Source organism: Fomitiporia mediterranea, assembly GCF_000271605.1.
Source record: "Fomitiporia mediterranea MF3/22 unplaced genomic scaffold FOMMEscaffold_10, whole genome shotgun sequence".
NCBI classification, from domain to species: Eukaryota; Fungi; Basidiomycota; class Agaricomycetes; order Hymenochaetales; family Hymenochaetaceae; genus Fomitiporia; species Fomitiporia mediterranea.
In genome coordinates, this window is record NW_006760395.1 from 372,363 (window position 1) to 394,024 (window position 21,662).

Below are 21,662 nucleotides of genomic sequence, written 5' to 3' on the forward strand. Positions count from 1 at the left end.
TTTCTCCAGGCGTTACCCGAACCTCTTTTATACTTGCAGATTGTGTAGTCCCTGTATATGCATCAAGTTAAGACCCTGTATGTGCTATAAGCTAGATCCCTGTAAGATCGGGCGTCCTAGGCCGAAGAACTGCCTCGTTGGGCGTCCGGGACCTGGTACCGCCAGTAAGAAGAGCGCATCCCGCACGGTGCTGTTCCTCCGCTACTAGGCCTGTGTCAGCCCCTTAGGCCCGTCCAAGTTTGTAAAGGAACACGAGTCACGGGAGCGCACTTTTGTTTGGTAAATTACCCGAATCAGCGGAGGAGGCGCTCAACCATGTCGGAGGACGCCGCCTCATATTACGCAGCCCTGCTTGATCGGTGACAGAAAATATACGAACAAGAAATTATCCCGCCTTCTACGGGAAGAGCTGTCAGATCTTATGTCGGGAATGCGGCATTCTGGCGCCCGTTGCGGTGAGATGAGGCCGATAGTACATATTGCTTTGATGGTCCTGCATTGAAGTGAGCAAAGATGAACAGAAAAGGACTCAATAATATTAATATACTTCTGATTTCATCTGAAGGACTCAAATAATATCCTTCATTGAACCCTCCCGAAGTGGGCAGCCGAACTGTCGTACTACCTGTCGAAGGTGTTATGTTACGTAATCCAATTTCACATTGTCATTGAACTGCTGAACGGAGTCCACCAAGAGCCACCGCAGTACCTTGAATAGCGCCAGAGTCATGTGCAGTGCTATGAAACAGTGTATAGCGTTAGGATCAAGTAGGGTAATGTACGTGCGTGTTAACAGAAACAGGAGCTACCAGAAGCGATGCGACACTGTGTTCCGCACCAGGACGAGGCCACCCCAGCGAGTCGAACAGTCATATACTTAAAGAGACAGAGAAGTAAATGGAGGAGACGCAGTTGAGTTCCAGCACAGGCATGCATGTAAGTCATCATAGGAATACTTCATTGCCAGTGCTGCTGTGCTGTATTGCGTGTGCAATGTAAGACATCTCCAACCCCTTGACGAGTCGACTTGAGGCCTCTGTCCTCAAAACAACCGATAGAGCGCTAACGGTGAAGAATATCTGCGAATTCTGAGAAAAAGCAAGTGAATGAAGGATACACCAGTTCTATGAGTTGTGTCTGTTCCGTTTAGACGGACGAAAAAACTAGGGACTGGCGTGGTAACCGCCGCGGTAAACCGTGCCAAGAACCGCGGTTCAGGTTTACCGCGGTAGAAATTCCCACGGTAACCGCAGTAACCGCACAAGTTGACTTACAAAGAATCAGGTGCTCAGAGGACAACTGACTGTAGTCACAAAATGTGACTAATGTGACTAGTCACGTAAGTTAGTGTGAGATTATCTTATGATTGTGAGAATATAATGCTACTTAAGGCTAGCTCCGCAGAATTCCGATGATTTTTGCAGTTACCGCAGAACTTGCGGTTACCGTGGGAGCATTTACCGCGGTGTGGTAACCGTGAGAATACTCTACCGCGGTAGAGCCTTACCGCGCCAGTCCCTAGAAAAAACGAATGAAACAAAGGCACGCGAGATTCGAATTTCGGAACGGGAACTGAACGATTACATAATCAAGTTTCACACAGTCGGATTTCTCGCTCCGGCCCGTCCGGGGCCGTAACATCTATCCCTAGATATCGTGCCGAAGCACTTCGACGCTGTATGTTTTGAAAATATATCAGATATGGAGGTAGCCGTTCCATTGTCTTAGAGCTTTGAGAAGCGTTGAGTTGGTCATCCTCCTTCAAAATGCACGGGAAACTGCGCTAAAAGCAGAGGCATTCATCTCTCTCACTGCAGTCCATCACCTTCGAAGTTGGTCCAAGTATCGTGTATGTTTCAATGTGGCTGCTTCAGTTCCGACGTTTTGCATATTGTGGTGTCGCATAATACGATTTTTAAATTGCCTAAATATATTAATATATTCCAAACAACTGTCACATAGATCAAGTTAGGGTCCTTTAATGTCAGACAGAAGACCGTAGCGGCACGCCTTGGGTTTTCAGCATAATCACCATATCATATTCTGCACTGCAGCCAAACATGTAATTACTAGTACTACCGCGATGTCGGAACGTCGAGCAGAGAAGCTCGAAGGAAAATATTTGATGGGATTAAAGTCGGAGCGACTGTACGGCTATAAAAAGAACGTGGCGAGCGTTAGTGCTATACATTAACAAATATATACTATCTACTGTATGTATGAGGCAAAGAGGAAAGTGATAAAAGGCTTTGGAGGCGAACGAATTAGATAAAAAGGTGGAATAGAATAAAAGGCGAGCATGGTGACAAGGCATACAGATTAGGAGCACAGCAAAGTGGCTACAAGGCATTAATGGTGACAAAACAGACAGATGCGACGCGGGGCTTCCGACCGGGGAAGGGAGCAAATAGATATACGGTGTTATGCACACTTGTACACTAGCTCTTGACAGAAAATATTAAAACAATTAACATAAACCGGTGCATAGCACCACGGAAGGCGAAAAAAAGAAAGCCGAAGCAGGGATGACGACGTCGGAGCTTGACTGGTTAATCCCCCTTCGTGCCTTGATCGGTGGTGATCCGTGTCTCAAAGTACGAATTGCCACCAAGAACGGGGTCAACGGGACTCTGAAGGGGATTCGGACTCGGATAGTCTGAACCGGGTGGTGTGTTCAGAGCCAGAGCCAGCTTCGAGGCGAAGCCCGGTGTTAGCAGCATTTGTGAGGAACTCAGGTATGAGCCCGTGCTCGCCGCTGAGGGTGGAACGGGAAATGATCCCAATGCTCCCAAGCCAAGACCAGAATTAAGTGCACAATCCTTGTCCGAAAGGCAAGTCCGTCGATACGTCACCGTGTCGGATGGCGGACGCACGGGACTCGAGGCCCTATTTTTGCCAGTTCCACGTGCGTACTCTGCAGGGAGCGCAGGAACAGCTGGAAGAGGCATGTCTGGCGGGGCTGGTGCAGGGGCACGTACGGCGCCACGACGCGGTCTGTTCGGGGATAATGCACAATCAACATCACCAACAGTCAACTAACGTAAAGCGAAAGAGGGACATACCGAAGGCTATCACCAAGGCTATTGCTTCTCATCCGCGCGATGGCATCGCTCTCCGAGCGGCGGTGGCGAGTCCTAGCCGGAGACACTGCAGAAGCTCGGGCAGCATGTCCAGGCGCTTTGCCCACAGTCCCTAGTGGAGATTGCGCTGCGGTGACACTGGACCTTCGTCGACGCATACTAGGCTTATTTGCCTGCACCTGGGTGTCAATTTGGATTTTTGGAGGCACGGGTGCAAATGCGGCTGGTGCGGACGACGAAGGTGTGCTCGGAGTGGTGGAGCTGAGACTGAGACTTGACGATACTGGCGCATCTGGATCGCGGGGGAAGGAAGTGTGTATGTTGGACAAGCCGAGAGAAAAGAGAGTGGAATAACCCGTAGCCATCATCATGTTCGTCGTCGGACAGAGGAAAGGAATACGCTGTCGAGGAAGTGGAATGCAGTGGTGGAGAGAGAGGCGGGGTGATTTTATCAGCAGGTAATATCAACCCGGGAAGTGCACGTGATCGCGTAGTTATCGGTCCGGTGGCGCTCTTTAGTTATTCTGATATATTTTTTCACTTTGCAGAAAATACAAGTGCCAAAGGGAGGTTGCACAGCATCGACTCCTCCCTTCTCTACGTCTATTTACGTTGAGCAACGTCTCGCTGGAGTTGCTCAACGTGCATCTCAGCTCTTGCTATTTTGTGTTGAGTGTTGAGATTTTGTATTTTATTTTCTATATTTTCCTCATACGTCTATTTGCAGACTCGACATGAATCGGAAATTTGTTTCATCATCGGCAAAGGCCTAGGTTGCACTCGACCCCTGACTACGACCGATCACAGCCACGGTTAATCTGTGATCGGACGTCTTGTTTGACCCATCCAGATTCCAGAGTGGTCGGACGGGGACGACGTTTTATTTTTCGTTTGTCGTCGGTTCGCAACCCTCAATGCACTGGCGGTTGACCCCAAGGCACAAGAACCGCTGCAAAATCCGCTTCTCACCAAGAAACGAGGCTCACATCGCCTCGAAAGGAACACTCAAAGAGCAGCTTTCAAGAGGACATGGACACGTGTCACCTGCTAGAGTGTGTGAAGCAGGCGACCTCAAACACAAAAGTCAGCAGCCGTGTAGATACGCGCCTCGCATGCGTGCATTTCTCCATTCATGAGAGAAACAGACAAATTGACATTCAAAAGCACAATTCAAAGTCGGCGCTCAAAGGTACACACTAGAAGCGGGTTCGGAGTGAGTATGACTGCCGGCAATCCAGATCGCCCGACATAATTCGACGTGAGTTGATCACTGCGGTCCATTACTTACCAGGCGCGTCGAGACCTGTCGTCCGTAAGGATCAAAAGGAAAATCGCTGTGGACACACAGCTCCAGTGGCACTATTAGTCTCTACCTAAGTGTTCGCGAATTATAGACTCTCGGTTACTGCTTTATTTAAGTTTACTCTTCCCATCATCTCTGGGTACTTATCCATCTCTTCCGCGTCAAACCTTCGTTCGGCAGATATTAACGAGTCGGGATAGAATTGAAGTGTTATACTCAGATCTAATTTGTCATCAGGGCCCATTATTCATATCAATACCTACCAGAACCGCCCAGGCAGACATCCACAATGACTCAGTTCACTGCACCTCCGATTGCAAGATCAAGATGTAGTCAGAGCCTGCAATGTGCACGTACAGACACGGCTTCGCCTGCTGCTCAAATCAACTCGTTCGACGCCCCGGATCTCAACCCCGGTGAACCACTCACACTCGCTGCACACCATCGTACCTCTTCGCTTCAATTATCCGCACACACTAACATTTCCGTCCCACCTAGTGAGTCAATCTCCCAACCTGTCTCTCGAACACAACCTCAGTCTCTGCAACCTGTATAACCCCACAACTCACTCACATGCGCGATTCAACTTGCAGGGACCGAGTAGCAACCAAAGCACAGTGAAGAAGACTACATCAAACGGCCTGAGAACGCATTCATCCGGTTTCATCATGAATGCCGTTTGAAAAAGAACAAGGCAGAGGCTGCAGCAGCTGCAGAAGGTGATTATGTTGTGCAGCGTCAGTGTCAAGCCAACCTATCCAAAACAACCTCACAACAATGGCATTCACTGTCCGCAGAGGAACGTAAACACTGAGATGATCTCACAAACCAGAGGAAGATAGAGCACGAGGAGATGTACCCATGGTACGTCTATCAGCTCACGCAATCTGATAAGGGTAAGAAGGTGAAGAAAGACCCGATGGCAGTAGTGGCGCCTGTGGTTGGGAAGGCAAGCAACAAGAAGGAGGGTAAGAAAAAGAGACATGAACGTACGAAATCGTCGAGCCGTGTCCGAAGTTCTGGCGCACGCACACATAACGGCTCGTCATACTGTACTGCAAATACTGTGAGTATCTCTTCATCAGCATTTACTGCCGATTCTGACAACTACAGCGTATTTGGTTCGCTTTCTGTAGATAGCTTGCTGTATGGCGGCTCGTACGGATGTCCGCACACGACGTGCAGTAGCGTGCGCGAAGTGGAGATGGTGGACTCTGCTGATTTCAAGACGAGTGATGCAGAGTGCTCGCAGGGGCAGGGTCAACCGCAGACGATCTCGTTGCTGCTGAGTCCTTTCATGCCCTCTCTTTCTGGTCCGTCTGGTTCTAGTCAAGGTATGAGGCTTGCAATCGACACTTGCAACGCACTTGCGAGTTTCGGCCCAATCATGACTTCCGCCTACTTGTACTCAATATCTTCTGAATATATTATTATGTATTTCGGTAGCATTAGAGTATAAGCTCTTTAAATTACTTCTAATTTATTGTAATGTATGAAAATCAAATACATTGATATACAATTGGATATAATCTCATACAAGCATAAGTATAACATGTAATGCAGTACAATTATTCTGAAAATATAGAATACTTATTCTACAACCTCAGCCAACCAAGGTTGGATTCAAGCAATTATAAATATTGTGAATGTCAACTAGTATTAGACAAATTAAGAATATGTATAATCTGTATACTGCCTTATTATACATTTTACTACATAATCAGCCAACCAAGGTTGGATTTAAGTCATTTTATAATTAAATTAGCACAATAAAACAGCAATAGACAGGTTGATAGGTTAGTAATGAGTAGCAGGAGGTAGTCTGTATGCACTACAGACACAACGCGTCTCATTCACTCTGTCTTGTGTTTGCTATTTTCCTCACTAAGTCTAAAATATCACATGCTTTCTTACATTACATCACTTCACTCAAAATCGAAAAGTCTCATTATATTATATTATATATGTGTGCAAACGGGTGTAAGACTTTTTCCTGATGTTTTCTCCCTTTCGCCCAAACCACTTTACTTCTCTCAACTCGCGCATCAAAACTTTGCTCACTCGAAAACTACTCTCTACGTACTATGTCTGCCCCAATCGAAAACGATTCCCTCAACCCCAACAGCGAGCCTTTTTTTAACGTTTTGTTTGCTTTTTGTCTGTAATAATCTACTTGTATTCTTTACTCAGTGGTCAACGTTGATGTTCCCATCGAGTTCAACCTCGAGGAATACGTCAAGACTCCAGAGTTCGATCATCAGTGCTCCGAAAAAGCACGCGAGCGCGCCGTCTTATCCTCTGACGAGAGCGGTGACTCTGATGAAGACAGCGACGACAGCGTCTGTAGTGCCACCACCACCCCCTACGAAGTTCCCAAGACTGAGGCGAATCTCTACTATGCCGGTGTGGGTCCAAGGGGACGCGGGCCCAAGCTCATTTATAGGACCTCTGACGACAAATTCGAGGAACCCTCTGGCCCTGAGGCGTACAAGCGCCTCATGAGGGTTGTTGCCGTTCCAGATAGTCACGAGTTCGGTCAGAATGAAATGTGGGACACGGTTCGCGACCAGGTGCGTGGCCTTCTCGTTACGCAACAATTTTTTCTTGACTAACGTTCGTTCTAAGGTTGTGAAGTTACTCAACCAAAGGAACATTAGAGTCTCATCTGTCGATTTCGTTCGTTTCACGTGGCTCAACAAGAAGGCAGACCAGGAGATTGAGGAGGAGGACGACGACGACGATGCCAGGGAAGAGGAAGACGTCACCTACGATGATTTCCCACCCATCCAGCCCGTCGAGGACGGAGAACGTCACTACACCAACCCTACCATCTGGATTGGTGTCTTGCCTGAGACTCTCACTGGTGCCGTTGCGCACGAGTCATCCAAGGACATCCGTGCCTTCCTCGACTTGCTCCAGGTCCAGAACGTCGACATCGCCTATCGTGAGTCAGTCTACAAGACCTTGCCCAGTCATGGTCCAGCCCTTTTCCGCCCCGTTGAAGACGGTGGCCCTCTTAAGGACGTCATCGACAACGTCTCTGTTCCCCTTAGTCTTCCCATTGCTGGTCGTAAGACTACTATGCAGGGCACTCTTGGTCCCTACTTCTGTGTCGGCAACAAGCTCTATGCCATCACTGTCCGTCACAACGTCTTCTTGCTCAACGGGGACAACGAGTCATATAGGTACCACAGTATGTTCTTACTTGACACCCTTGAGAATCCAAGAGCTTTTCTGACTCTAGCCCCTCGTCAGAATCTGCACCCAAGAAGGAGGTCCTTGTGATGGGCGCGCCTGCGTTCACAAACTACCTGGCCTCCATCCAGGCCCTTATTGGCACGCACATTGACTCGGTCGAATATCTCGAGGAGAAAATCAACACACTCAAAACTAGGGTGCAGGATGGAATCAACGTCCAAGAGTCGCAGATCAAGCTGGACGAGAACGAGGTCGAGCTTGCCAAGGCGCACACCAAGATCGACAATCTCAAGAAGTTCTTTGTCGACATCAAGAAGAGGTGGAGCAAGTCCAAGGACCGAGTCGTTGGGTTCGTCCGCTGGGCTCCCCCCATTGGTGCCGGTGTTGCTCCTCACCGCTATACCCGCGACCTATGCGTCATCGAGCTGTACAAGGAGAAGTTTAAGCACATGATCGGCAACGTTCTGAGCCTTGGTGCAGTGCTGGTCTATTTTCATTGAATGCTGCTGATCTGAAATGTACGTCTCTCTTCCAGGTCCGGAGTTGTCCCCTTCGAAGCTCAAAGCCTTGATGTACGAACGTATCGACGTCCCATCCGAGTTCAAGTACCCCGACGACGGTCTTCTTACTCTCAGAGGCATGCTCACCGCCGATCAGGTCAACAACCCCAACACCTTGAACCTCCAAGGCGATCGCATTCGTCGCGTTCTCAAGCGCGGCTTCACTACCAACACCACCGTCGGCACGCTCACCAGGTTTATGTCTTTCGTCCGCAAGTACTTCATCACCGGCAATGTGGAGTCGCTCGAGGTGCCCATCCTTTCTCACGAGCACGACTCCGGCACCTTCTCCAAAGGAGGTGATTCTGGATCTCTCATCGTCTCTGCCCACGGCGAGTTTGTTGCATTGCTCACTGGCGGGACGAACAAGGGAATGGATGGCTCCGACATCACCTTCGCCACTCTTTTCGAATGGATCTGGGATCTCGTCAAGGAGGAGTTCCCTGGTGCCAATTTGTATTTGGACAACCTTCAAGAATTCCTTGCTGACGTGGCCTAGGTTCGTTTCTTTTTCTTCCTTCTTATCCTAATCATACCCGTAACTAACAACCTTTATGTCAAAATGGCAAACAGGCCTCTCGACTTTGTTTTTTCTGTAACTCCTTCCCTCTCCCGTAACCCCCATGCTCACTGTCATCAGTCTGTGAACTCATTCTGCTGTTTTGGTGTTCGCTTTTATCTATTGGATAGTTTCTTGGTGCAGATAAAGTGCTTTTGACTGTTGGGCGGCTGAAAAGGTTTGTCTGCTGTCTTTTGTCTTATTCTTTCATCTTCATAGCTGACGAACGTCGAAAGCCTGGGCATTGGCAAGCCTTCGTAAAAGGACTTTTGTGCTGGCATATGATTCGTTGGCACATTTCTTCTGTTTTCTCACTCTCCCCAGTGATCAGCTATTTTTAGAGTTCTCTCGCTTCGACCACAGCGTCTTCTTCTGCGTTCTCTTCACCTTGATACTTGACTACATATCCGCCACTCATCCCTCTTCCACGATTGCGTCTTCTTCCAATTCCCCACTGTATTTTTCTCGTCTATCTTGCTGGTTGTTGGTGCAGACGCGTGTTTGCAACGTCGGATTGCCGCTTCAAGTCAGTCTCGTTTCTCTCGTCATGTCTTTTTCGAAACGATTACTGATCCAACTTCAACCTTCAGGTTACGGGTGAATCTACACAATTTGTTTGTTGTCTCAACTTTGTCTCTTGTTCTTCTGCTCTCTATATATTGTGGAGAGAGAGGCGGGGTGATTTTATCGGGTAATATCAACCGGGGAAGTGCATATGATCGCGTAGTTGTCGGTCCGGTGGCACTCTTTAGTTTATTCTTCTCTCTGATATTTTTTCACTTTGCAGAAAATACAAGTGCCAAAGGGAGGTTGCACAGCATCGGCTCCTCCCTTCTCTACGTCTATTTACGTTGAGCAACGTCTTGCTGGAGTTGCTCAGCGCACATCTCAGCTCTTGCTATTTTGTGTTGAGTGTTGAGATTTTTTATTTTATTTCTATATTTTCCTCATACGTCTATTTGCAGACTCGACATGAATCGGAAATTTGTTTCATCATCGGCAAGGGCCTAGGTCGCACTCAACCCCTGACTACGACCGATCACAGCCACGGTTAATCTGTGATCGGACGTCTTGTTTGACCCATCCAGAGTGGTCAGACGGGGACGACGTTCCATTTTTCATTTGTCGTCGGTTCGCAACCCTCAATGCACTGGCGGTTGACCCCGAGGCACAAGAACCGCTGCAAAATCCGCTTCTCACCAAGAAACGAGGCTCACATCGCCCCGAAAGGAACACTCAAAGAGCAGCTTTCAAAAGGACATGGACACGTGTCACCTGCTAGAGTGTGTGAAGCAGGCGACCTCAAACACAAAAAGTCAGCAGCCGTGTAGATACGCGCCTCGCATGCGCGCATTTCTCCATTCATGAGAGAAACAGATAAATTGACATTCAAAAGCACAATTCAAAGTCGGCGCTCAAAGGTACACACTAGAAGCGGGTTCGGAGTGAGTATGACTGCCGGCAATCCAGATCGCCCGACGTAATTCGACGTGAGTTGATCACTGTGTCGTTGAGTCGTTGACAGGCGGGAAATGATTGGGTGCGGTCTATTAATTACCAGACTCGTTGAGACCCGTCGTCCGTAAGGATCAAAAGGAAAATCGCTGTGGACACACAGCTCCAATGGCACGATTAGTCTCTATCTAAGTGTTCGCGAATTATAGACTCTCGGTTACTGCTTTATTTTAGGTTTACTCTTCCCATCATCTCTTGGGTATAATCTCTTCAGCGTCAAACCTTTGTTCGGCAGACAAAACGCCGAGTCGGGATAGTATTAAATGGTCATACTCAGATCTAATTTGTCATCAGGCCTATTATTCATATCAATACTGTAGTCTTCGGGCTTGTGCCTCTCGGTCCTCTGAGCAACCAGGTTTCAATGGAATACCCCCTTGCACGCCACTTAGCTCCAATAATGCATAAACTTACCTCCGCCGTCTGCAACAGCTGTGACCCTTGATAAGCGCATTCAATTGTAACTGTTCCGAGTTGCCTGAACGAATCCATGTCATGAGAATAGGAATACCAAGGACTTATAAGCACCATCAACCTTATCAAGTGTGCTTAGCCTTCTCACGAGCTTGCTCACTGTCCCCGGCACACCGGGCAATATTCGCAAGAACCTGTCCTGTCTCACAAAGTACTTCTTCCTATGGCGCCCATGAAGATGACAGCGGCCGTGACCTGCGGTGCAGGCGGGAAGGTCGAGATCCGCGAGATCGACACGCCGGGAGCGAAATTGGGACCCACAGAAGCACTGGTCAAAGTGGTGGCTGCTGCAAGCAATCCTACTGACTGTAAGTAACTCCACTCGTTCTCCTTTGGGCACTGCGTCCAATTTGACAATCTCAACTTTCAACAGGGAAATCAGTAACATTTGTCCCTACAACGGGGAATGTAGTGGGATGTGATTTTGCAGGGATAATCGAAGAACTTGGCTCGGAGATACCTTTGGACTCTCACAAAGTCGGAGACCGCGTCGCCGGTATAGTCCATGGCGGTAAGCTGAGCTCGTTTCATTATTGCGTATGTCCCTGGACGCATTTAACTCACTGTATATATACGTTTTGCTGAATTTCCAGCGGCGTACCCAAATGGTGCATTTGCCGAATACGTTGTTACGCCTGCTGCCCTGCTCCTTCCCCTACCGGATTCCTGGTCGTTTGAGCAAGCTGCTCAACTTGGCATCGCAGGATATACCGCTTGTCTCGCCCTTTACTATGCTCAATCACTTCCTTCACCAATTCATCCTGCTGAGGAACCAATTGATATCCTTGTCTGGGGTGGTTCGTCCTCTGTTGGCCAATATGTTGTGCAACTGGCGCACCTCAGTGGGCTACGTGTCATAGCAACTTCTTCACCCCGGAACTTTCCTCTTCTCCAGTCACTTGGAGCTGATCTAGTGTTCTCGTACGCCGACCCCGAGGTACCCGAACAAATCCGAGGAGCGACTAGCGGCAAACTTGCACATGCAGTAGACTGTATCTCCGAGGGCGAAACGCCTTCACAGGTTATTCAAGCTATGGGCGACCAAGGAGGCGTCCTAACAACATTACTGCCATATAAAAGCTCTAGACTGAACGTCGAGACAAATCTTATTCTCGGATATCACCTCCTCGGTAAAGTGCGATCTATGTTCCAACCATTCCGGTTTATACGGAAGCACTTAGCAGCTTCCTTAGGACACTGAGATACCAATTCAGATGCCTCTTGATATTGCGCAATACGAATTCGGGCCACAAGCAACAGAAATACTCACCACGGTGCTTTCGAACGGTAAACTCAAACCGGGACCTATCAAAGTCATGCCAAAAGGGCTCGAAAGTGCGAATGACGGACTCGATTACATGCGAGAGGGAAAGGTATTTGGCCTGTATTCATCTCAGAAGGGAAATAATTAATTCATTTCCTTCTTTGAATGTAGGTCAGCGGAGAAAAGATTATCTATCGTATTGCTGATACGCCAGTCCAGAAGGAACAGCAGAAGAGTCAGATATTTGAATGGGTCATGTGGCTGTTTCGAATATTCAATTACTAATTACGAGCCTGCAATATGTAAGGCTTGAAAAACAGAAGCACTAACTTATTAGTATTGAATAGTATTTATAGTAGTTCTATTTGTATGTTTTATTATAATTGCAATGTACATATTTAAATTTTGCCAAACTTTAAATTCAAAATATTTTTTGCCAGAAAATGTTATCAAATTTAAAGGTTGAGAGTTTAATAAGAATCAAGGTTTAAAAGCTGAAAAGGCTACAACAAGTAATTATAATTTTATTTAAATAACTTTATTGTTAATATAGTATTTTAGAACAGTACTAGTAGAGTGCTAAACACTAAGCTTAAAGACTGAAAGTCACACTAAGACTGACAGAACAAAGGTATCTTTGTTATAGTCAGTAAACAAGAACTGGCACAACAAAGGTGTAGACATAAGCTTTATATACTAGAGAAGAAAGGAAAGTGGCTCAGGCTAAAGGAATGTATAATATGAGTGAAAAAGGAAACTATATGTGTGGCTCAGGATTAGAACTGTATGTATGGCCTGAGACTGTACAAGAGAGTTCCAGAACAGAACTCTCAGAACCCTCAGAACTGTAGTAAGCTGTATAGTAGGCTTACATATTTGTATAAAAATCCTAGTTGTAATAATATTACTAAAGAAAAAAATATAGAATAAAGTAAATGGTTTGTTATTTCTGACTAAGTTGTAACAGTAAAGAGAAAGAAAAAAAAGGTAGTTTATATATATTACTTAAAGGAAATAAGAATTATTAATTAGTATAGTCTAATTATAATAATATATATTAAAAGAAAGAGACAAAAGTACATAGTTTACTAATTATTCAGCTAAATTATAAAACACAGGAGAGGGGGAGAAGAAAAGGCATCAGGCCTTAAAAACCCTAAGGTGGTTTATACAGTTCTAAAAAGAAAGAGTTATAATTTATTACCTTTTTAAAAGTAAAAAAGTAATCTGAGAATTTTAAATTATAATAGTAAAAGTACTAATAGTGTAGAGTAGTATACTATGTACATGTTGAAAGACAGTGGCCAACTGTGTCTGGCTGGCAATCCACTAGGCAAAGAGGGGAGGTTTGTTGTTACAGGCAGGCAGGAAAGCATACTATTTGTGAGGAACACATTTGCAATTGACTATAAATACTGCACTTCCTGTGCACGTGCCCGATTAACTCAGCTGGTTAGAGTGTGGTGCTAATATCTTGAGTTAACGCCAAAGTCGCAGGTTCGATCCCTGTATCGGGCACTAAGATTGTTGAGAGACATTTTGCCAGCCTCTGGAAGGTCAAAACGTCCTCTGTGGGTCTTATCATTTTACATACTCGGAACAGAGACAAGAAAGTGCAATCTTGACTCTCTTCCAACTGTAGCTGGAACAGTGGATCCAATCCCTTAGAACGATTACTTGTTCTTTCCGTCGATGATAAAGATGAATATCCGAGTTAAAAAGAGTAAAGTACAAAGCCCCAGACACAGGTCGAGTCTATATGTATGTAATTAGCAAAATGTTATAAAAGTAACAAAAAAATGCCCTCTGAATCAAAGACGAACAACGCGTGTTCCGCTCAATCGTCATCCTCGCTAGGTCTAAAACTCCATATCTCCATCACCGTCTTCCCCGCTCTTTTGCACATCACAACGCATTTATCATACTTGTGCGCAACCTTCCACACTGCTTCGGCAGGTGACGTAAGGTCACGCACGTACGTGCCACTCTGTGCATCGTACAATCGCACTCGTCCGTCATTTCCACCTGTTACGAGCCAGTGTGCATCCAATTGCAAAGCAGTCACACTCGAATCATGAGCCGCGATTCGCCGTGCAGAGTTTGTGCTTTGCCAGGATTCATTCGGTGAGGAGGGAAGTGTGAATGCAATCACCCGCCCGTCGGAACCACCTGTTGCTAGTGTTGAGCCTGTCAGCTGGAGCTGGCAGACGAGGGCAGTGTGGCCTTGCAGTAAAGCGAGACATTGCCTGTGAGGAGATAATTAGAGACGAGGATGATTATATGTGACAAGTGAACATACCCATCAACAGGATTCCAAACGCGAACAGTCGTGTCCAAACCGCCGGATGCAATGTACTTGCAGTCATATGCAACGGAGTAAATTTGGTGGAGATGACCTCTGAGAACATGTAAACATTCCCCAGTGTCGATATTCCAGAGCTATTAGACCGTTTAGAATTATCTAACGCTGGGATAATAAAAGGTGACGTACCCGGCAGGTCGCATCATAACTTCCGCTAACGGCCTGATTTCCGCAAACGTCAAGACAACGCACGCTCTCGTCGTGGCCCGTGAGTGTCCGAAGAAGCTTGCCACGTTGTACATCCCATACGCGGAGTGTCGTATCGCGTGAACCACTGATCGCAATGGGCCGGTTGTGAAGTACGCGTAGACAACGGATCGTCGAAGTATGCCCCTCCAGCACGTAAATGCAGTAGCCGGATTTGACGTCCCACACACGAAGTTGTTTATCACACCCTCCACTCACAACCAAAGCATTCGCATTTCCCCAACCTTCGGAAGCGCAGCATATGTCACTTGGTTTTGGAGGCTCAGAGCCAGCTGTACGTCTCGCTGACCGTGGCTTGTCAAGACCAATCGCCGTTCGAAGAGAGTCAGGTATAAGGAACTCCATTTCGCCAAGATCCATTGAACTTGAGGATGCACTTCCACCAAATTTACTCCTTGCTTCACTTAGCCAGACATGTGAACCGACATCAGTGCTCTCAGCTACCGCAACCGCAGGTGGATCTCCAGGCACCTGCTTTGATCTGGGCTGAACCGCCGATAAGGGAGGATCAACCCAATGCCCACCGGCACTGACAAGATTAACAGCCCAGACACCTAATTCGTGTCCGACAAGCGTTCGACTTAGCACACCAGAGCGAGCCGAGAAAACTTGGATGCGACAGCTAGCAAGTCCAACGACAATCCATTCATGGTCAAGCGCGATGGACGTCACAACGCCGCCGTCCGGAGTAGCTGACGGAGGCCGGTGCTTGTTCAGCAAACGACCCCTATTACGCCAATTTGTCACTGTGAAATTGATGAGAAAGAGAAGACTCTCCAGAAACCGGAATAAACATACTCGTCTTGTAACAGTATATGAAATGGTCCCTGTGTGAAAAGGAGTGTGGCATCTCAGGAGGCAACTCTCGCAAGACTGCCTGTGCTCTGCCATCCAACAACGGTACAGAAGAGGAGCTGCTGCTGGTAGAAGGAGAAGAATCACTGCTCGAGGCCTTAGCTTCGCTTTTCGGATACAGCCTGCCTTCAAACTGCGCCTGTACGCACATTCGCCTCCACGTTGCCTCATCCCTCATAAGTGAGTTCCAAAATCGAGAAACGCGGCTCGCCCGTGCAAGTGTACGTGCATCGTCGATGTAATCCAGGATGTGTAGGCTAAGCTCAATTGGCAAGTCGCGAAGGAAATCGCGCTTAAGGAGGGGTGCTATCGTATTAGAGACGAATAGAAGCTCCGCGGGAGAACAGTCCGCAAGTAACGCGGCGAGATATTGTTGGCGTGCAGTAGGGCCCGATGATTTGAGAGATGAGAATTCAAGGCGCGAGGCGTGTGCAACATCCGCCGAAGCTGTTGAGAGAACAGACGAAATGGGGCGAGGAGAGGGCGCGGGGGTCGGTGGAGAGACAATTGGCATGTAGATTGTGGATGAGTCGCCAAGGTCGACGATAGCATTGGGTTCATTGACCGACATGGCCGAGAGAGACGAGGTGAGCTCGTCGTGGAGAGAACAAGAGCGCTGCTGGACGTCAGGCATCGTCGGGCGGTGGTGGACAAGAGACTCGGAGCCACCGACAGCGGCACTCGCTCAAGGACACACGTGATGCGAACAAATATTCACATACACAGCAACCAACACAGTCCTGAGAGTCAATCTTATCCTGAACGAGCTATCAAATCCCTTTGAAGATCTGATGAATATGGTTAACAACGATCTTCCATCATACTTTTCGGCCTCATGTCGTCGAACACTTTGAATACCTTAAGAAAATAAATGAAACTCGTATTCACGTAATTTTGAAGGAAGGGAAAACAGCTGAAATACAGCCAAAAAGAACAGTAACTCTCTTAAGCAGCACTCTACTCTTCTTTACGCTAAGATGAATCCAACCATCGCCGCTAGTAGTGTCATAAACCCTCCTGCTTTCAGCTCGTCGGCAGAACTAGAAGTCGCTGCAGGGTTGGCTCCAGTAGATCCTGCGGCGGAAGAAACAACGGATGGAGCGGTTGCAGTCGGATCGGGCAATCCGAAGCCGCTAATACTGCCAGATAAAGGTCCGGGAAGGGCCGAAGCAGATGCTCCCTGGCCAGCTAAGAAGCCAACGGATTGCTAGTAATAAAGCACTTGAGAATGAAGTGGAGACATCGACGGCTAGGGAAACTACATACACCCGAGTTTCCTTGATGTGCCATCGCAGCCGCCTGGAAGGCGTCAAACGTCATTTGTCCGGAGGTTGGGGCATTGATCGCGCCCACCATCCCGACATCGCAGTGTGGTTGCGGGGCAAGCTGCTTGCAGAAGAACCAAAGAGGCTGAGAGGCGTTGGTGATTGTCAGGTTCCATGTTGGGAATCCTGAAGATGCGCCCATAGGGATGAAAATGTTACCCGAGTCAAAGCCATTGCCGAGAGGATCACAGGGTGCGTTGAACGAGCTCTGCGTTACAGAGTGATTTCCAGGACTATCACACATAAGTCTCTCGTAACTAGCAAGTGCAACTAACGCAACCTACTTGCCAGACCAGGTGAACATAACAATGTCGCCTTCGGCGGCAGTAACATTCGGGGGAGTGAAAATGAACAGATTGTTTCCAGTGCCGCCCACCATAATTTGCTAGAGGCAAGTGCGATTAGAAGCATTGATTCTACTTGGTAACGTCTGACATACAGTGACATTCTGAGCAGCAACCGCTGAAACTGCTGCTAGAGCAGTGAGCGAGAGTAAGGCGAACATGGTTGCAACGTTGACTCTAACAGAAATGGGGAAAACAGTGGGTATGTGAAGACATCATCATGCTGCGGAGCACTCTTTATAGACGGATGCAATTGTGCTTCTGACGTCGGTGAGCATATGCTAGAATAAGAACAAGGAGGGCGCGGGATTGATGAAAATGCGGAAGTAGAGACTCTTTCGAAAAAAGACTCATCCAGTGAGACAAATCTGCTACCATGAAACCAGCAAGAAGCACCAGAAGCTCAGAGGCGACTCCAATACCGGCGCAGAAGTGTTAAGCAGACGAATGGGATGAGGTCCGTTTTCACACTGCAGGGCGGCAGGAGTCATTCGATTCACAGAGAGAGCCTTTTCCTCTCACGAGAGAATATGAGCCAGAAGCCCGCATTTTCCGGCTGATGGATACTAATAGTCACGAGGAGAGGTTTGCGATGGTAATGAGGAGCTAGCGGGGATTCTTTGAAAAATCTTGGCTCTCTAGGTCGTGGTTCAAGTAGAATAATAACTGGCGGGCGATCTCCTGACGACCTAATCGGGTACGAGGTGTGCATCGCCACCCCGACTTGCATATTCGGGCTTTCGACGTCTTGATTCATAAAACGCCTCTGCGTATGCTGACACCATCAACTACAGTACATGCATCCCGCCTAATGATTTAGACATGGACGATAGTACTGTAAAGTCAAAGAAAGGTTAGTGCATCCATCGAAGTTTATTCGACATGAATTGAACCTGAATGGACTCCACACCCACACTCACGCAGAACTAGACCCGACAGTAGATTTCATCGCGGGAACTGTAGCTGGTGTTTATTTCTCTGCTCTCAACTTTGGTAAGTTTGGCGCTAATGGGAAGCTTTTGGTATCCAGGTGTCGCTGGTTTAACCATCGCATATCCATTTGATACCGGTCGGTAGCCGACGTCTTGTGAATAAACCACTGCTTATTTCGGTCCTAAATCTCGGCAAAATGCTTGTATAGTCAAAGTACGGCTCCAGAGCCCAGGAATTTCATCCAAGTATCGTTCGACATTCCATGCATTTTCTACCATTGTTCGGGAGGAGCATTTCAAGGGCCTTTACAAGGGCATCGCCTCCCCTATGGTCTGCATGAACAGTCTCTCCCATGCTGCTGCGCAGGATAGCTGATGGTAGCCGGGATTCGATAGATATCATGTGCCCCACTGAACGGACTTGTCTTTGCAAGCTATCGTTTCTTCATGCGTCTCCAACTTGCTCATGCCGACGACGTGCCGACGATAACACAAATAGGTTTCGCAGGCATAGGAAGCGGAATCACTGCCTCGTGCGTTCGCATACATTCTTGTCATATTGGCGAAGCATGAACGACCATTCTCATTACGACAATGCTCGTACGCTATTGCTTAGGTTAATAACTTGCCCAATCGAGCTGATCAAGATTCGTCAGCAGAATATTGTTGATCGTCAATCGTCGACACGCATGGTCGCTGCCGACCTTTTCCGACGAACAGGAGTTCGTGGTCTTTACAGAGGTCTTGTTCCAACGGCTTTACGCGATGTAGGCTATGGCGCATACTTTGCAACGGTGAGTAGCCAATATCGCCATACTAAGGGACTAACAATATTATGAACTGCTCTATGAAACACTCCTCTCATCCGTGAATCTCCTAAATTCAGTACGAAGCGACCTGTCGATACTTCTCGAGTCGCGGTCCTCCTAAGTTAGAAGATTCGCATCTCACAGATCATTTGTCTCTACTCGCAGAAGTAGAGAACGAGATGGATTCACTGTCCTGGCCCGTGCTTCTTTTCGCAGGTGCCCTCGCTGGTGTGAATGGATGGCTCGTTACTTTCGCCTTCGATGTCGTTAAGACACGGGTACAGAGCGTTGATCGCTTTACGAGTCCTTCTAGTCATCCATATCGAAATACTGTTTCAACTATTATAAATTCATATCGTTCCGAAGGTCTAGGAGTTTTCTTCCGTGGGCTTTCGCCAACGCTTTTGCGGTGAGGCAATTTAGTAACAAACTACTGAGGCATACTATTAAGCATTCGAGAACAGAGCAATACCTGTAAATATGGCAACATTCGGCGTGTTCGAAACTGTCGTCCATCTACTCTCCTGAACTGGTCTTTGATAGCATATACACACCTGCCAATTACCCATCACGGAAACCTCCCATAGATTGCAGTACAGTCACTATTTTACAATACACTCAAGAGCCATAGAGGTTCTTCTATCATCGACTGTGGACGTCTGATATATGCACTCATTCGAACAGGATCGAGATGATGCTCAAGGCACGAAGAGCGACCGAGTTCCCAAGCGAGCCCTCCTGCCAATCATACTCCCAATCCGTAAGGACGCCTCCAATCGGAGAACCAAGATCCGCCTGAGAGAAATCGACATTCACCGTAGTCGAGCCCATATTCATTAGGATGAGCGATGTCTTTGCAGATCCGAATTCTGTCTGCTGGTCGCTGTCAGATTTGAAGACGAGTCCGAATATGTTATCCTGGAGGCCAGATACATCGAACCGTGCAGCACCCATGAAGACGAAACGTGCGAAGTGCTTGAAAACATAATACCGTTTTGTCAGGTACAGTGAAATGTCGCCTGTCGAGGCGAAACTGGGGTCGTAATAAATCTGTGGGGTAATACTGTCAGAAGAAACGGAGATATAACAAGAATCGCATTCTTACAAGACCATCATTCCAACCGTTTCCATTAACCGTGGTCTGGCAGGTCAAATTCTGCTGTGGAGAGCACCCGATCCCACTTGATAATGCGGTCCAGAAGTCGAAATGTGCGTCAAGTCTGATTGAAGAATGTTGCGTTTAGATGATCTCCGGAATGCGGCAATGGAGCATACGCACGTCTTCGTGAAACTCTGGAAGATCAATTGCCCAAGCTGCAGAGCACCAATCATAGTTGGACTATGATACTAGTCAATGCGAATCATTTACAATCAACAAGTGGACTTACTCAAATCCCTGAGAGTAGGTGAGCTGTGCAGCTGGGTCACTAGAATCTGCTCTATTTGCGGCAGCGAAACAGCAAATTTCTGTGAACCATGTCTCTTTTCCAGACAAGTTCCTACCCAATTGGCCCATCTGCTCGACGGTTGAGTCGTCCGCGAAGCCATACTGGTGATGGCTGACCACTCCCAAGCTTGATTTTGCCTCCGGAATCCAGGTGTTGGCTTCGGATATAAAGTTACTTGTCGCACTCGATTCGTCGGACATGATCGCGACTGAAGTAAGGCCTGCATTGTCGAGTGCGGAACGAAGCGCGGTCACGACGGATGCGCGCTGCTGTGGGGTAACTATCATCCCTTCCTGGCCACATAATGAGTCACCATTGCCAAAGCTCTGAGTAATTTCCAGTTAGTCTAATAAGTATTGAGCGGAGAGGACGACATTACGTTATCAGGTTCATTCATAGGCGAAACATGGGTGAAAATGACGTCTTCATCCTTGAAATGGGAAATAACGTCCGCTAAATACTGTGCATATGCAGATATCTGATCGTCCACGAGGGACCCTCCGCAGCTCCTGCTGTTGCTCGTGAACGCTGGCGGTGCAGAATTGACAAATGCTGTGAGCACAGGTACGTTATGGCTAGCGGCCTGCTTAAGGAAATACTGCCCAGCGGCATCTGCCGACCAGTTGTAAACACCAGGTGATACGTAGAACGTCTCAGGGGCACGTCTAATAAGTATGCACGTTGGTCGTCTCCGAAGCATCAGGGAAGCAAAGTGAGCACATACGTTGGGTTTCCAACGAAGACTCCGCCTCCACCGACGTTATACCGATAAGAAGACAGCGCTGCCCCTCCTGCAGCGGATGGTGTCGAGTCAAATAGGAGAGTCGCGACCTGTTCTCGAACGTTTTCCGGAAAGCTAATCAGGTCGTTCGGCCACCAAGCGCCGCTCGCGCCGATGCCATTCATCACCTGGGCAGGCTCGGTCGAGACCTGCACGACTTGTCCTATTTTCGTTCATATGTACGTCAAAAACACAAGGAACTAAGCAACTAGACAACTGCATATTCGCACCGATCGCAGACGAGAGTGCTACGCCCAGAAATACTGTGAGGAGAAGAGGAGACTTTAGCGCCATTGTTGCAATTGGACCTTACAATAGGCTACGTAGCGTAGTTTACCTTGTTGCATATTTATGCAAAAGCTCGAAGGTACAGCGGAATTATCGCAGGTTTAGCACGGAGTTCAGTTTTGCCAGCAAGCAGGTAGTGGGGTGTCTGGAAGAGATGTCATATGCAGATCATATGATTCATAAGGCTAGAATACCTCGTCTTCTCGTCCGCAGCTCCGTTCGGAGAAGCTTATTGATGCCATATTTGCTGATGGGAAAATGGCTCGTCGTCAAGGTATGGGAAATTTCTTGCAAATTTGGCTCATTACCGAGTCGGACGAAGCCTTTGATTGCACGTCGGAACCGGCTGAAAGTTCGA

General features: G+C 47.7%; 7 protein-coding genes and 1 non-coding gene across 8 annotated transcripts; 5 read left to right on the forward strand and 3 right to left on the reverse strand.

The window, feature by feature from the left end:
* Positions 1 to 91: 91 nt before the first annotated feature.
* Positions 92 to 337, reverse strand: FOMMEDRAFT_159576 (uncharacterized protein; the record flags this gene model as incomplete). The annotated part of the gene is made up of 2 exons (XM_007269743.1): positions 92 to 201; positions 271 to 337. 2 exons carry the CDS (start codon positions 335 to 337, stop codon positions 92 to 94), a joined length of 177 nt encoding a protein of 58 aa, XP_007269805.1.
* A 2,172-nt stretch (positions 338 to 2,509) lies between these two features.
* FOMMEDRAFT_148381 (uncharacterized protein) lies at positions 2,510 to 3,451 on the reverse strand (the record flags this gene model as incomplete). Its single annotated transcript, XM_007269744.1, has 2 exons — positions 2,510 to 2,994; positions 3,063 to 3,451. 2 exons carry the CDS (start codon positions 3,449 to 3,451, stop codon positions 2,550 to 2,552), a joined length of 834 nt encoding a protein of 277 aa, XP_007269806.1. The 3' UTR covers positions 2,510 to 2,549.
* Positions 3,452 to 4,987: 1,536 nt separating this feature from the next.
* FOMMEDRAFT_92639 (uncharacterized protein) lies at positions 4,988 to 5,197 on the forward strand (the record flags this gene model as incomplete). Its single annotated transcript, XM_007269697.1, has 1 exon — positions 4,988 to 5,197. A coding segment is annotated over one exon (210 nt), but the record flags the coding sequence as incomplete, so codon positions are not given.
* Positions 5,198 to 6,467: 1,270 nt separating this feature from the next.
* Positions 6,468 to 9,681, forward strand: FOMMEDRAFT_142497 (uncharacterized protein; the record flags this gene model as incomplete). Its single annotated transcript, XM_007269745.1, has 10 exons — positions 6,468 to 6,540; positions 6,574 to 6,953; positions 7,009 to 7,576; positions 7,639 to 8,055; positions 8,117 to 8,640; positions 8,715 to 8,878; positions 8,937 to 9,226; positions 9,291 to 9,433; positions 9,488 to 9,607; positions 9,666 to 9,681. The coding sequence occupies 5 exons, from the start codon at positions 6,468 to 6,470 to the stop codon at positions 8,638 to 8,640; spliced, it is 1,962 nt and encodes a 653-aa protein (XP_007269807.1). The 3' UTR covers positions 8,715 to 8,878; positions 8,937 to 9,226; positions 9,291 to 9,433; positions 9,488 to 9,607; positions 9,666 to 9,681.
* Positions 9,682 to 10,852: 1,171 nt separating this feature from the next.
* Positions 10,853 to 12,238, forward strand: FOMMEDRAFT_159579 (dehydrogenase; the record flags this gene model as incomplete). The annotated part of the gene is made up of 5 exons (XM_007269400.1): positions 10,853 to 10,997; positions 11,063 to 11,200; positions 11,283 to 11,824; positions 11,883 to 12,062; positions 12,125 to 12,238. 5 exons carry the CDS (start codon positions 10,853 to 10,855, stop codon positions 12,236 to 12,238), a joined length of 1,119 nt encoding a protein of 372 aa, XP_007269462.1.
* Positions 12,239 to 13,387: 1,149 nt separating this feature from the next.
* FOMMEDRAFT_t64 lies at positions 13,388 to 13,471 on the forward strand. Its single transcript has one exon. It is a non-coding gene; the product is annotated as a tRNA-Ile (tRNA).
* Positions 13,472 to 13,693: 222 nt separating this feature from the next.
* On the reverse strand, positions 13,694 to 15,939 carry FOMMEDRAFT_127435 (WD40 repeat-like protein). Its single transcript, XM_007269401.1, has 4 exons — positions 15,321 to 15,939; positions 14,445 to 15,268; positions 14,253 to 14,392; positions 13,694 to 14,199 (listed from the first exon to the last, which is right to left on the reverse strand). Exons 1-4 carry the CDS (start codon positions 15,889 to 15,891, stop codon positions 13,791 to 13,793), a joined length of 1,944 nt encoding a protein of 647 aa, XP_007269463.1. The 5' UTR covers positions 15,892 to 15,939; the 3' UTR covers positions 13,694 to 13,790.
* Positions 15,940 to 16,644: 705 nt separating this feature from the next.
* On the forward strand, positions 16,645 to 21,436 carry FOMMEDRAFT_127436 (carnitine/acyl carnitine carrier). Its single transcript, XM_007269402.1, has 16 exons — positions 16,645 to 16,894; positions 16,994 to 17,093; positions 17,159 to 17,316; positions 17,377 to 17,899; positions 17,971 to 18,012; positions 18,077 to 18,115; positions 18,188 to 18,309; positions 18,375 to 18,511; positions 18,595 to 18,772; positions 18,865 to 19,196; positions 19,252 to 19,837; positions 19,893 to 20,007; positions 20,067 to 20,126; positions 20,176 to 20,561; positions 20,615 to 20,900; positions 20,960 to 21,436. Exons 4-11 carry the CDS (start codon positions 17,869 to 17,871, stop codon positions 19,313 to 19,315), a joined length of 945 nt encoding a protein of 314 aa, XP_007269464.1. The 5' UTR covers positions 16,645 to 16,894; positions 16,994 to 17,093; positions 17,159 to 17,316; positions 17,377 to 17,868; the 3' UTR covers positions 19,316 to 19,837; positions 19,893 to 20,007; positions 20,067 to 20,126; positions 20,176 to 20,561; positions 20,615 to 20,900; positions 20,960 to 21,436.
* Positions 21,437 to 21,662: the final 226 nt, after the last annotated feature.

What these genes read in the sequence shown, in the direction of transcription:
- FOMMEDRAFT_127435 (XM_007269401.1), bottom strand. Translation starts at nt 15,891, where the DNA reads ATGCCAATTGTCTCTCCACCGACCCCCGCGCCCTCTCCTCGCCCCATT. An exon ending in CATATACTGTTACAAGACGA is followed by an intron (nt 15,269 to 15,320) that starts GTATGTTTATTC and finishes TCAATTTCACAG; the next exon opens with TGACAAATTGGCGTAATAGG. An exon ending in GTTTGGAATCCTGTTGATGG is followed by an intron (nt 14,200 to 14,252) that starts GTATGTTCACTT and finishes ATCTCCTCACAG; the next exon opens with GCAATGTCTCGCTTTACTGC.
- FOMMEDRAFT_127436 (XM_007269402.1), top strand. Translation starts at nt 17,869, where the DNA reads ATGGACGATAGTACTGTAAAGTCAAAGAAAG. An exon ending in GGAAGCGGAATCACTGCCTC is followed by an intron (nt 18,512 to 18,594) that starts GTGCGTTCGCAT and finishes GCTATTGCTTAG; the next exon opens with GTTAATAACTTGCCCAATCG. An exon ending in CTTTCGCCAACGCTTTTGCG is followed by an intron (nt 19,197 to 19,251) that starts GTGAGGCAATTT and finishes ATTCGAGAACAG; the next exon opens with AGCAATACCTGTAAATATGG.